The following is a 14,313-nucleotide window of genomic DNA, read 5'->3' on the forward strand; positions in this document are numbered from 1 at the left end:
GGATGGATGGATGGCAAGCAATTTTAGGCCAGGAGCAGGAAATCTGGGCAGGCGGTTTGATCGTTTCTCATCCGGGCAAGCGTTAAAAGGCCACTAAATTGAACATTAACGAGCTGAAAGTGAATTGGAGACAGCTTCCACCCCTGCGCCCCCTCCCCTCCACCGGAGGTGCCTGGCCACAAGTGCATTAGAAAGGCAAATCCATTAAGCAGCCCCCAGGAGAGAATTAAATTTTTCCCAGAAAGTACTTACTGTCTCCGTTTCTCTCTTTTCTCCTTCTCCCTCTCTCTCTTTCTCTCTTCCTTCCACCCTCTCTCTCACTCTCCCTTTCTCTCTCTCCCCCTTTCTCTCTCTCTCTCTCACTCTCTCTCTCTCTCTCCCTTTCTCTCTCTCTCTCATTCTCTCTCTCTCCCTTTCTCGCTCCCTTTCACTCTCTCCCTTTCTCTCTCTCCCCCTTTCTCTCTCTCTCACTTCCCCTTTCTCTCTCTTCCTCTTTCTCTCTCTCTCCCTTTCTCTCTCTCTCCCTTTCTCTCTCTCTCTCTCTCATTCTCTCTCTCTCCCTTTCTCTATCTCTCTCTCTCTCTCCCTTTCGCTCTCTCTCTCTCCCTTTCTCTCTCTCTCTCCCTTTCTCTCTTTCTCTCTCTCTCATTTTCTCTCTCTCTCTCTCTCTCCCTTTCTCTCTCTCTTCCTTTCTCTCTCTCTCTCATTCTCTCTGTGTCTCTCTCTCCCTTTCTCTCTCTCTCCCTTTCTCTTTCTCTGTCTCTCTCCCCCTTTCTCTCTCTCTCTCTCTCTCTCATTCTCTCTCTCTCTCCCCCTTTCTCTCTCTCTCTCTCCCTTTCTCTCTCTCCCCCTTTCTCTCTCTCTCTCTCTCCCTTTCTCTCTCCCCCTTTCTCTCTTTCTCTCTCTCTCTCCCTTTCTCTCTTGCTCCCTTTCTCTCTCTCTCCCCTTTCTCTCTCCCTTTCTCTCTCCCTCTTTCTCTCTCTCTCTCTCTCTCATTCTCTCTCTGTCTCTCCCTTTCTCTCTCTCCCCCTTTCTCTCTCTCTCTCTCCCCCTTTCTCTCTCTCTCTCTCCCCCTTTCTCTCTCTCTCTCTTTCCTGGCAAATGCTATCTTTTTTTAAAATAACAAACAAACTAGCTTTATATCCCTGCCAAAATGAATGCCGATGCTAATGGGGAGGGGGAATATTTTTAAAACCTTGCCCTTTTCCTGACCAGTTTTCCATGCGTTGGGGGGTTCCCATGGCGAAATGAGAGTGAGGCTCTCTGTGCATTCTCAGAAGTCCTCTTACTCCTTAAATCACTGAGGGCGATCCCGTTTTTGCCTTTTGGAGAACTTCAAAGCAGTAACATGCTTCTCTCTGGCAAGGGGGCGAAATACAGGGAGTCCTCAAGTTACAACCGTTTGTTTAGCAACCGTCCGAAGTCACAACGGCACAGGAAAAAGTAATTTATGACCGTTTTTCATGCTCGCGACCGTTGCAACATCCCTCTCCGTTGGCCACGCGATGAAAATTCAGGCGCTTGGCCACTGACTCATACTTATGACGGTTGCAGTGTCTCAGAGTCGTGGGATTCTCTTTTTGCGACCTTCTGACCAGCAAAATCAATGGGGGAAAACTGGAATTTGCTTTACAACCATATTACTAACTGAACGACTGCAGGGATTCACTTAACAACTGTGGCAAGAAAAGTGATAAAATGGGACAAAGCTCGCAAATACAGGTAGTCCTCAACTTATGGCCGCCACAATGGCTGTTAAGTGTCTCACGTAGCAACAGAAAGTTTGGGCTCCATTGTGGCCGTAAATTGAGGACTACCTGTATTTGCAAGATTTGGGGATTAGAATATCATGGAATTATAGAAGTGATACAGATCTTGCAGGAAAGCTAGTCGTTTGATGTGCATTTATTCGTGGCACGACAAAACCACGCTCGACTAAGCCGCGCCCGATTAAACCGCGTCGCTGACGTCATCAACAGGGCGACAACAGCGAGCGCGGAGAAAGAAGGGTGCTTTAAATAGCGCTTTGAAAGCAAGCCGATTCAACTTAAGGTAAGGGTTAGGTTTAGGGTTAGGTTAAGGGTTAGGTTAAGGGTTAGGGTTAGCTTTAGGGTTAGGTTAAGGGTTAGGGTTAGGTTAAGGGTTAGGATTAGGTTTAGGGTTAGGTTAAGGGTTAGGTTTAGGATTAGGTTTAGGGGGGTTAGGTTTAGGTTTAGGGATTAATTTTAGGTTTAGCATTTACAGCGTGCTTCTGTCTCTGCGCTGTTGTCGCCCTGTTGATGATGTCAGCTATGCGGTTTCGTCGAGCGCGGTTTCGTCGAGCGCGGTTTTGTGGTGGAACCCGTTTATTTCATTTTCATTTTTGACGATTTGAATTTTGGAGCTGACCAACGCTGGCGTTGTTTATTTCAAACTAATTTAATTTCAAATAAATTTAATTCAATTGATTTCATTGGAAGGAATCAAACTGCTCGCTACACGGGGCTTGTAACCCTTGCCTCAGAATCTGCGCTTGGTGGCTAGCCAAGGCTCGTGAAACCGCAGGAAATAGAAACAGCCGAGATCATAAAACCTGTCCTCCAATTATGACCGTCAACGGACTCTGACCACTGTGGTTATTTTATAGCCGTCATGACTTAATGACCTTCGCGGGCGGGCTTCCATGACGGTCGTAATTTGAGGAGTACTGGGAAGTTGAACCCAAGATCCCGGAGAAAGGCAGTGGGAAGGCTGTTTTGTCAGGTTGGCGAGTGGGCGAAAGCGTTGAGGTGAATGAGCAGGAGGCTTAGCCTGATTTCAAAAGCAGAAAAATGCAAAGGACGGGTTGTTGCGTTACACTCCCTGTTAGGAATATAATTCTAACGGTTGGGTTGGCAATATATAAATCATGTAACAATGCTATACCTGTTTCTTTAAGTCATACTGTAAAATGTGGATTGGTTGCTGGATTTTCAGATGGCGGGATCAAACTTTGAGGGAAACAAAATAGTCCGTGGACATGTTAAAGTTTAAAAGCAGAAAGTTCTGCATGAAAAGCAGATAAGCACTGGGATCTAAGGAGGATTTTTCTGACAGTGAGAACAATCAAACCATGGAACAGAAGTTGCCTTCGGGGTTGTGGGAGCTTCATCCCCGGAAGCTTTCGAGAAGAGGCTGGACTGCCCTCTGTCAGAAATGGTGTAGGGTCTCCCGCTTGGGCGGGGGGTTGGACTAGATGACCTACAAGGTCCCTTCCAACTCTGTTGGTCTATTCTGTTCTATTCTTTATTTTCTATTCTATTCTATTTTTTTATTTCCTATTCTATTCTTTATTCCCTATTCTATTCTATTTTTTATTTCCTATTCTAGTCTATTCTATATTCCCCATTCTCTTCTATTCTTTATTCCCTATTTTCTTCTATTCTTTATTCTCTATTCTATTCTATTTTTTATTTCCTATTCTATTCTATATCTCCTTTTCTATTCTTTATTCCCTATTCTATTCTATTTTTTATTTCCTATTCTAGTCTATTCTTTATTCCCTATTCTCTTCTATTCTTTATTCCCTGTTCTCTTCTATTCTTTATTCCCTATTTTCTTCTATTCTTTATTCTCTATTCTATTCTCTATTCCCTATTCTATTCTATTTTTTATTTCCTATTCTATTCTATATTCCCTATTCTATTCTCTTCTTTATTCCCTATTCTATTCTATATTCCCCATTCTCTTCTATTCTTTATTCCCTATTCTATTCTATATCTCCTTTTCTATTCTTTATTCCCTATTCTATTCTATTTTTTATTTCCTATTCTAGTCTATTCTTTATTCCCTATTCTAGTCTATTCTTTATTCCCTATTTTAGTCTATTCTATTCTATTCTATATTCCCTATTCTATTCTATTCTTTATTCCCTATTCTATTCTTTATTCCCTATTCTATTCTATATTCCCTATTCTATTCTATATCTCCTATTCTATTCTTTATTCCCTATTCTATTTTTTATTTCCTATTCTAGTCTATTCTTTATTCCCTATTCTAGTCTATTCTTTATTCCCTATTTTAGTCTATTCTATTCTATTCTATATTCCCTATTCTATTCTATTCTTTATTCCCTATTCTATTCTTTATTCCCTATTCTATTCTATATTCCCTATTCTATTCTATATCTCCTATTCTATTCTTTATTCCCTATTCTATTTTTTATTTCCTATTCTAGTCTATTCTTTATTCCCTATTCTAGTCTAGTCTACATTTCCTATTCTATTCTATTCTTTATTCCCTATTCTATTCTATATTCCCTATTCTATTCTATATCTCCTATTCTATTCTTTATTCCCTATTCTATTTTTTATTCCCTATTCTAGTCTATTCTTTATTCTCTATTCCTATTCTATTATTCCTATCCTATTTCTATTCCGTTTTGTGGGAATTCAGACGGATGCACTGTAATGGCGTCCTCCCTTTCTCCTGCCCTCTCCCCCCTCCCCTTTCCCCCTTGCAGACGGAGATTGCCAAGAGGCTGAATGTCATCTGTGCTCAGCTCATCCCCTTCTTGTCTCAGGAGGTGAGTGTCACGATAGGTTTATTCCTTTCTCCCGTCCTACTTGCAGAGAGGATGTAAGATTTTCAGCTTTAAAAAAAACAAAACATACAGGAACCAGTTTGGTCCAGTCATGAAGGCACCAAAGCTAGAAAAAGGGAGGTGGAGAGCTCTAGTCCCATCTTAGCCATGAAAGCCAGCTGGGTGACTTTGGACCAATCACAAGGAGACGGTGAGTTCTAGTCCCACCTAATGCACAAAAGGCAGCTGGGTGACTTTGGACCAATCACGAGGAGACTGGGAGTTCTAGTCTCACCTTAGGTATGAAACCTCTCTGGGTGACGTTGGGCCAATCACCAGGAGACTGGGAGTTCTAGTCTCACCTTAGGTATGAAACCTCTCTGGGTGACTTTGGGCCAATCACCAGGAGACTGGGAGTTCTAGTCTCACCTTAGGTATGAAACCTCTCTGGGTGACGTTGGGCCAATCACCAGGAGACTGGGAGTTCTAGTCTCACCTTAGGTATGAAACCTCTCTGGGTGACGTTGGGCCAATCACGAGGAGACTGGGAGTTCTAGTCTCACCTTAGGTATGAAACCTCTCTGGGTGACTTTGGGCCAATCACCAGGAGACTGGGAGTTCTAGTCTCACCTTAGGTATGAAACCTCTCTGGGTGACTTTGGACCAATCATGAGGAGACTGGGAGTTCTAGTCTCACCTTAGGTATGAAACCTCTCTGGGTGACTTTGGACCAATCATGAGGAGACTGGGAGTTCTAGTCTCACCTTAGGTATGAAACCTCTCTGGGTGACTTTGGGCCAATCACCAGGAGACTGGGAGTTCTAGTCTCACCTTAGGTATGAAACCTCTCTGGGTGACTTTGGGCCAATCACCAGGAGACTGGGAGTTCTAGTCTCACCTTAGGTATGAAACCTCTCTGGGTGACGTTGGGCCAATCACCAGGAGACTGGGAGATCTAGTCTCACCTTAGGTATGAAACCTCTCTGGGTGACTTTGGGCCAATCATGAGGAGACTGGGAGTTCTAGTCCTGTCTTAGGCACAAAAGTCAGCTTGGTGGCTTTCGACTTGTTTAATTTCAAGTTTATTGTCAAATACATTCTTGAAACAATTACTTTATTGCTGGGTTTTGTCCCAGATCCAACCTGGTCCAAACTCAGCATGCAGGTTCCTAGTTCGGTACAGTAATTAAAACACCAGGCTACAAAGTGAGAAATCATGAGTTCAAATCCTGCGTTAGCCATGAAAGGTGGCTGGAGGACTTTGGGCCAGTCACCAAGAGACTGTGAATTCTAGTCCTGCCTTGGGGGTGAATGCCTGTCAGGTGACTTTGAGGCAATCAGCAGGAGGCTGTGAGTTCTAATCCCGCCTTAGGCATGAATGCCGGCGGGGTTACTTTAAGCCAATCACCAGGAGGCTGGGAGTTCTAGTCTATGAAGTGATTCTGGGCATCTTGGACGTAAAGAGGAAGATAAATCCAGTATGACGATGATTTAAAATAGACCCAGAGTATCCAAAGTTTTGTAAATGATAATCATATTTCTCACCCCCCTTTTGTTTTTTCGGTAGCACCAGCAACAAGTAGTCCAGGCGGTGGAGCGGGCGAAGCAGGTGACGGTGGCAGAACTGAATGTGGCAATCGGGGTATGTAGGACTCTCTTTTCTGTCTCTTGTTGAGGTTTTCTTGGTGCCCAGAAGGACTGTGGTGGTTTCTGGTGAATTTGGCATCTGGTACGCTTCTCTGGGTTTAAGGAGAAACTTCTCATTGCCGGGAGTTGTACAAGATGACGCAACTTTGCTTCTAGGCGTTGGGAGTTCACCACCTGTGGTGGTTTTGAGGAGACAGACGGACACTTCTCAAGGGTGACGGAATTGTTTTCTGGGAAGCGCAAAGGTTGGACTAGCCCAGTGGTCAGCAAACTGCGGCTCTGGAGCCGCATGTGGCTCTTTCCTCCCTCTGCTGCAGCTCAGTCACCGGTCGCATGACAGAGAGAGGGGGGAGGGGGAGCTCTCAGAACTCTGTGTGTGTGTGTATGAGAGAGAGGGAGAGCGTGATCGGGGCATTCAAGCTGCTGCAATGGCGGGAAGGTGGAAGGAGCCACCTGAGCAGCCATTTCCCCCTCCTAGTGTGGCAAATTGCTTCAGTCAGGGCATTTAAGCTGCTGGTGGCGGCAGCCACCTAAGCCAGGGGTCAGCAAACTGGCTCTGGAGCTGCATGTGGCTCTTTCTTCCCTCTGCTGCGGCTCCGCCACCGGTCAGTGCCACAATTTTGAGAGGAGCTTCCGGTGGCCGGGGGGGGGGGGGGAAGCACAATGCGCCAGGAGAAGACTCTATGGCAAGGGAGGGTTTTCCAGTTGTCTCCACAATTGATAGGGCTTTCGGTTATGACAGGTAGAGGAAAAAGGATGCCGCGCTAGGAGGAGACTCTATGGTGGGAGAACTGAACTTCCGGTCAGCTCCAGAATTGAACCGGGGGCTTCTGGTTAGGACCTTTGTGGCTCCCGGTGTTTTCTTCTGTGGGAAATGGGTCCAAATGGCTCTTTGAGTGTTTAAGTTTGCCGACCCCTGGACTAGGTGATCTTTAAGGGTGCCTTTCAGCTTCACTATTTTAGAATTCTGGTTTTTTTATTCTACACACCCCTCCCAAGGGCTGCACTAGATGATCTTTAGGGAACCTTCCAACTCCACAACTTTAGAATGGTTTTTTTCCCCTGCATAGTGCAGAGGGTTGGGAAAGGATCAAAAATTGGCTGGAGGCAATAACAGGGGTTAAAATAGAATGGAAACCTGAAGTTTTTTTATTAGGAATGATGTCTGCGAAATACAAAAAAGAAATCCAGTATTTAATACTACATATAATTACGGTGGCAAGGATTGCCTTTGCCCAGAAATGGAAAAACAAATTAATTCCAGCAAAGATGAAATAATAAGAAAAGTTATGGATTGTGCTGAAATGGACAAACCAACTAAAGAAATCCAGGGGAAAGAAGAATCAGAATTCTACCAGATATGGGATAAATGGTATAGGTGGATGGAGGAAAGAAACAGGAATCAATGAAGGAATGTAACAAAACTCAAAAAATAATAGTTATGAGTAAAATAAGAGGGTTAAGAATGGTGAAATCCAAATGGAATACAATAGAAGGGGAAATAATATAAGGTGAGTGGTATGGATTGATAATTGCTATTAGAAAGAACAGGAAGCTCCTGTTCGTATTGTATTGTGTAAATGTGGTGTACGTCTAGGTTTTGTGTGTGTGTATTTTACATGTTTGTTAATAAAAAACAATTTTTTTCAAAAAAAATAGATCAGGGGTGTCAAACTCAATGCCCGCGGGCCGAATCTGGCCCACGATGACGCTGAATCCGGCCCGCGTGGCCCTCCTGGAAGCTGTAAGGGTCCAGCCCGCCTCACTTCGGTCTGGCTCACACCATCCCAGCGTGCATGCGCGCGGTCAGACCCAGTAAGAGCCAAGGTGGCGCAGTGGTTAAATGCAGCACTGCAGGCTACTTCAGCTGACTGCAGTTCTGCAGTTCAGCGGTTCAAATCTCATTGGCTCAGGGTTGACTCAGCCTTCCATCCTTCCGAGGTGGGTAAAATGAGGACCCGGATTGTTGTTGGGGGCAATATGCTGACTCTGTAAACCGCTTAGAGAGGGCTGAAAGCCCTATGAAGCGGTATATAAGTCTAACTGCTATTGCTATTGCTATTGTCCTCCATTGCTGCGTGCAGAGCAGCTAGTCTCTGGGACTACGATAAAAAAAAAAAAATAGTTCAGACCTTCCAAAGTCGCGAGATTATTATATTTTTGTGAGAAGTTGGAAGCTCTGAGCTATTTTCTTTTATCGTAGCCCCACAGAGTATTTTAATTGCTCAGCACGTGGCAGCAGCGGAAAGAGCTGTTAGTGAAGGGATGTGGCTGCCTTGTGAAGGGGGGGTGGGCAAGGATTTGGGCTGGCTGAAGGGCCCACGGGTAAGCTGTGGGGGGGTGGTGGTAGGGCATCTCTGCACCACCACCCCCGCCTCACTTCGTTCTTTGCCACTTCTTCTCATTGCTTGCTGCCGTAACCTAGCAAGGGGCTGAGGAACGCACTGGTGCGACAGTCAAAAAGCGAGGAAATTGGGGGGGTGGGAATATGAAGGAAGGCGGTGGAGGGGTGAGGAGCTTCCCTTCCCCCCCCCAATGCCCTGCAATGGCTTATCTGAGCATCCCACCAGCCTGTCACTGAAGCGCCACAACTGCTGTTGCCACATGGTTAGAGAGAGGGGGGAGCTCTCAAAACTCTGTGTGTGTGTATGAGAGAGAGGGAGAGCGTGATAGGGCATTTAAGCTGGTGGCAATGGCGGGGAGGGGGAAGGAGCCACCTGAGCAGCCATTCCCCCCCCCCTCAGTGTGGCTAATTGCTTCAGTCGGGGCATTTAAGTTGCTGGCGGCGGCAGCCACCTAAGCCAGGGGTCAGCAAACTGCGGCTCTGGAGCTGCATGTGGCTCTTTCCTCCCTCTGCTGCGGCTCCGTCACTGGTTGGCGCCACAATTTTGAGAGGAGCTTCCGGGGGGGGGGGAGAGAAGCACAGTGCGCCAGGAGAAGACTCTATGGCAAGGGGAGGGTTTTCCAGTTGTCTCCACAATTGATAGGGCTTTCGGTTATGACAGGTAGAGGAAAAAGGACACCGCGCTAGGAGGAGACTCTGTGGTGGGGGAACTGAACTTCCGGTCAGCTCCAGCATTGAACAGGGGGCTTCCGGTTAGGACCTTTGTGGCTCCCGGTGTTTTCTTTTCGGTGGGAAACGGGTCCAAATGGCTCTTTGAGTGTTTACGTTTGCCGACCCCTGACCTAAGTGGCCATGATTGCTGCCTCCCCAACCGGCCAGCCAGCCCCACCTGACTTGCTTCCTGCCTGGCCAGCCAGCGCACAACCTCGCCGTTCTCCTCCTCATCGTCGTCCTCCCTCCGGCAGTGGGTTCCGCGGGACAGGCCCTCATTCCTGCTCCAGCGCAGCAAACTCCGGCGGGCTGGATGCGGGTGGGAAGGGCCTGGCTCCACAGTGCTTCCTCGCTCCATTGAAGACTTTGTTCAGCCTTCAAACAGTAAGCCTGGCCCACCTAAGCGAGCAGCGCAACAGGGCCATGGACAGTGTTAGTGTTCTGATCTAGGCTTCCCAGTGGCCTGAAGCCAAGTCCTCGTCCCGATAAACCTCTTTTATTTAATTTACAGTCACAGACCTTATCTAGTTTGGAGAGCTGCCAGGACGATATCTTCAAAACTTGGCCAGGAGTCTCGGAGAGTCAGGAACCAATTAAGCCAACTAATTGTCTCCTGCAAACTCCACTCCCCTTTCGCTCCTCTTTTATTTCCTCTCGGAGGGGCCATTCATTGCCTACCTGTGCCTTTACTCCCAAGTCAACCCTTGTTCCTTAGCTGTTCCCTTCGTCTGGCAACTCTGTGCATGCGCACACTGGGAACAGGCTCCAGCTGTTCTTCCGCCTCACTGATGTCTGACTCCGAAGGCAGCTGATAACTGTCAGATGGCTCTGGCCCCCTCTCTGCCTCCGACACAGAGCCCTCATTAGAGCCTTCCCCAGACTCCAGGACTGGCCCAGGTTCCTCCCCAACCTCCTCACTCTCCAAATCTGATGCCAGCTCTGCTGCCTGTTGAGGGGCCACAACACCCAGTTCCTGCACCCGGTCAATTCCAATTCCTCAGTTGACCATAAACATGAGCGAAACTCACAACCAATTTCTCACTTAGCAACATTACTTTTTGGCCTCGGTGGTGGTCGTAGGTCGAGGGCTACCTGTAGAGAATAGTTTCTGGCGAAAAAGGTTGCGATTCATGATCACACAACGGTGGGACGCCGCAAAGATCAGGGAAGGCAACCTGGTTTGCCGAGTTGCCGAAATTGTAATCCTGTGATGACACGGACGGTTGTTGGTACTTCAAATCTGGGTTGTAAGTAGAGGCAGACCTTACAACAAGCCGTAAGTCGGGGTTTCCTGCTTGGGAGAAAAGGAAATTGTTGATTGCAAGCCCAGGCAGCATTTTCTGCGTTTGATTTCTTTACTTCTATGCTGTCCATCTTGCCCAGAAGCAGTTCTGGAAGATTTACAAACAATAAAATAAAAATTTTCAGTAGGGAAAGCTGTATTCACTTAACAACCGCATGATTCATTTTACAACCGCACTGATTCGCTTACCACCTCTGGCCAAAAGCTCGTGAAATTGAACTCCTCTCACTTAACAACCGCCCTGCTTAGCAACAGAAATTTAGAATGGAATGGAATAAGGAATAAGGATAGAATAGAACACTGATGGCTAATCTTTTCTTCACCAAGTGCCAAAAGCACCCGTGCACCCATAACGTAATGTGCGTGTGCCCCCCCTGTATGTACACCCCCCATGCACCCATCCTCCACTTCTGAACATGTGTATGTGACCCCCATGGAAGCGCAACATGGGGATGGCGTGTGCAAGCCCCGTGTGTGTGCCCCACCCCTTGCAGATGTGCAGCAGAGACCCGGAAACCAGCTGGCCGGTGGGAGGCGCTCGCACATGTACAGTGGAGCTGAGCTGGGGTGGCAGCTCGCGTGCCCACAGAGAGGGCTCTGCATTCCACCTGTGGCACATCTGCCAATAGGTTCACCATCACCGGAGTAGAATATGGAATGGAATAAGGAACAAGGATAGGATAGGATAGAATAAGGAATAAAATAAGGATAGGATAGAATATGGAATTAGGATAGGATAGAAAAAGGAATAAAATAAGTAATAAGGATAGGATAGAATATGGAATTAGGATCGGATAGAATAGAATAAAAATAAGGATAGGATAGAATAATAAAATAAGGAATAAGGATAGAATTGAATATAGAATAAGGATAAGGATAGGATAGAATAAGGATAGGATAGAATATGGAATTAGGATAGGATAGAATAAGGATAGGCTAGAATATGGAATTAGGATAGGATAGAATAAGGATAGGCTAGAATATGGAATTAGGATCGGATAGAATAGAATAGAATATAGAATGGAATAAGGAATAAGGATAGGATGGGATAGAATAAGGAATAAAATAAGGATAGGATAGAATAGAAAAAGGATAGGATAGGAGAGAATAAGGAATAAAATGAACAAGGATAGGATAGAATAGAATATAGAATAAGGAATAAGGATAGGATAGAATAAGGAATAAGGATAGGATAGAATAAGGAAAGGATAGGATAGAATAAGGATAGGATAGGAGAGAATAAGGAATAAAATGAGGAATAAGAGGATAGAATAGAATAGAATATAGAATAAGGATAGGATAGAATAAGGATAGGATAAGATAAGGATAGGATAGAATATAGGCTAAAGAAGATAGAAGGATCTAGAAAATCCAGAAGTTAGGCTAGAAGATCCAGAAGATAGGCTAAAGATACAGAAGGATCTTGACAAACGTGATTGGGCACTATCTAATAAAATGAAATTCAACGGCGAGAAGAGGAAGGTTCTACATTTAGGCAACAAAAACGAAATGCACAGGTACAGTATAGGTGGTACCTTGCTCAGTAGTACTAACTGTGAGAGGGATCTTGGAGTCCTAGTGGACAACCATTTGAATAGGAGCCAGCCGTGTGCAGCAGCTGCCAAAAAAGCCAACACAGTTCTAGGCTGCATCAACAGAGGGAGAGAATCAAGATCACGTGAAGGGTTAATTCCACTTTATAAGGCCTTGGTAAGGCCACACTTGGAATATTTGCATCCAGTTTTGGTCACCACGATGTAGAAAAGATGTGGAGACTCTAGAAAGAGTGCAGAGAAGAGCAACAAAGAGGATTAGGGGATTGGAGACTAAAACATATGAAGAACGGTTGCCGGGACTGGGTATGTCTAGTTTAATAGAATGGAATAAGAATAAAACAGAACAGAAAGCAATAAAAATGGAATAGTAGAATAGGATAGAATAATTTTATTGTCACTTTGAATGTACACTAATCAACATGCATTGAAATGAAATTTTGTGGCGTACAGCTCTCAGAGGGCCACCACTTCCAAAACGTACACCACCTACTAAATTCCGACCCCCAATTGTGGTCGCAAGCCGAGGACCTTCCGTATTTCTCCGCCTCGTTCACTTGTGCAAAACGCTTGCAGGGGTGCGAGGAACGTCCCTCGCATCAGCTACCTTGGCAATTTCCGGGTGCTTCAAACTTCCCCCCCCTTTTTGGAAGTCTTAAAAATGCCTTGTATTTTTGAACGCTCTGCCTGCCTACCTGTTGTACAGGGGAAGAAGAAGGAGGAAGGTTTCTATGCCCTTGGAAATTGCCAACGTAGCTGGCTCCAGCTCAATTGCACCGAGGCCTTTGTGGCGACTCGATTGCTTCTTTTCTTTAATATTTGATTTGAGGGCCGTAATTCGAGGGCGAGAGGTGGCTCGGCTTGGATCCTAATGGATGTCTTGCTTCTTCCTGGCTCCCCCCATCCCCCTCCTCGCCCGATTTGCTGCAAATTCGGGCTGAGCCTTCCTCTTTCTCCCCCCCCCCGTCCTTTTCTTTTTGCAAGCTTCTTTTTGAGATCATTCATTATTTACCGAGCTGAGCCTCTCGTCTCCTGCAAACTTTGATGGATTTTGCTGCGTTTCTCGGGAATTGTATTTTTTTGTTGTTGCTGTTCAAATCGTCTTGGCCTTCATTTTCGTGTCTTTGCATCTTTTATGGGGGATGCACGGGCCGGGTTTGGGGAGGGGGGGGTGTAACTCTCCCTTTGCAGGAAGGTAACTGCAAAATTTAGGGTGGGCAAGTGCAAGTGTGGCCCATAAGCCCCAGCTGGGATACGTAACGGGAGAAAGAAGACACAGCTGTCTAACAGCTAGGTATGAATTCAGTCAAAGGTATTTTGATTTGTGGCATCCTTGGTGGTCTCTGAGCTTGGTTGTTTTCTTCGAGGCGTTTCATGACCCAATTAGGTAACATCATCAGGGCGAGAAAGGAATGGGGTTTGTGCAGAGGAGGAAGAGGACTGTTCTGACCCAGGCTTCCCAAAAGCACAAAGCCGACTCCTCGGCCTGATAAAACCCCTTTTATTGAGTTTAAAGGGAATTCCTCTCCAGCAAAGTCCCGGCCAGGAGTCTTTCAAGAGATTTCACAACTACAGACTTGGGGAGCTGCCAGGCCGATATCTTCCAAACGCCACTCTGTAGCAGGCAATACTTGGCAAGAAGTCAGGAACAGATCTTCACCCTAAGGAATTTGTTAGGGTAAGCTCCCCGTTGGGGGAGCGAGTGCGTTCAGAGAAGCGTTGTGAAGAGTTGTGTCGGAGAACACACAAACCCGCATACAGAGACCCTGCAGTTTAAATAGGCTTTTACTTTCGTGGAAATAGATATATCAGAGTCCATCAAACAGTCCAAGTCATACACGGATAAGACAGTCAGTCATCAGTGTCTTTCAGTTAAGGGATAATCCAAATAACATAGTCCAGTATCATATAATCAGTCTGGTACTCAAAGATTGCTAGCAGTTGCAAAACTTACAATAGCTCATGGCACTTTCTAACAGCCAGCTTCCAAAACACTCAGATCAGATCAGCCCAGCATCTAACAAACAGAGAGCTAACAGTCATTCTGGCTCCCTCTTATGGCCGATTAAAGAAACAGCAGCCAATCACATTTTACAGCATGATTTAAAGAAACGGGTACAGCATTGCTATATGATTTATATATTGCCAACCTAACCATTAGATTATATTCCTAACAGAATTGAACTAATTGTTTCCTATAAACTCCCCTCCTCTT

At 45.8% G+C, this 14,313-nt stretch overlaps 1 protein-coding gene across 3 annotated transcripts in view; it reads left to right on the plus strand.

Moving 5' to 3' along the window:
• Window positions 1-14,313, plus strand: part of LOC116514163 (transducin-like enhancer protein 1) — an 88,992-nt gene that overhangs the window by 25,738 nt on the left and 48,941 nt on the right. For all 3 annotated transcript variants that reach the window (XM_032225670.1, XM_032225749.1, XM_032225830.1), the window contains 2 exons: window positions 4,481-4,543; window positions 6,108-6,182. In XM_032225670.1, coding sequence (XP_032081561.1) covers window positions 4,481-4,543; window positions 6,108-6,182 — 138 coding nt within the window. The remainder of the gene's footprint in view (window positions 1-4,480; window positions 4,544-6,107; window positions 6,183-14,313) is intronic.

This window comes from Thamnophis elegans, chromosome 1, assembly GCF_009769535.1.
Source record: "Thamnophis elegans isolate rThaEle1 chromosome 1, rThaEle1.pri, whole genome shotgun sequence".
Classification (NCBI taxonomy): domain Eukaryota; kingdom Metazoa; phylum Chordata; class Lepidosauria; order Squamata; family Colubridae; genus Thamnophis; species Thamnophis elegans.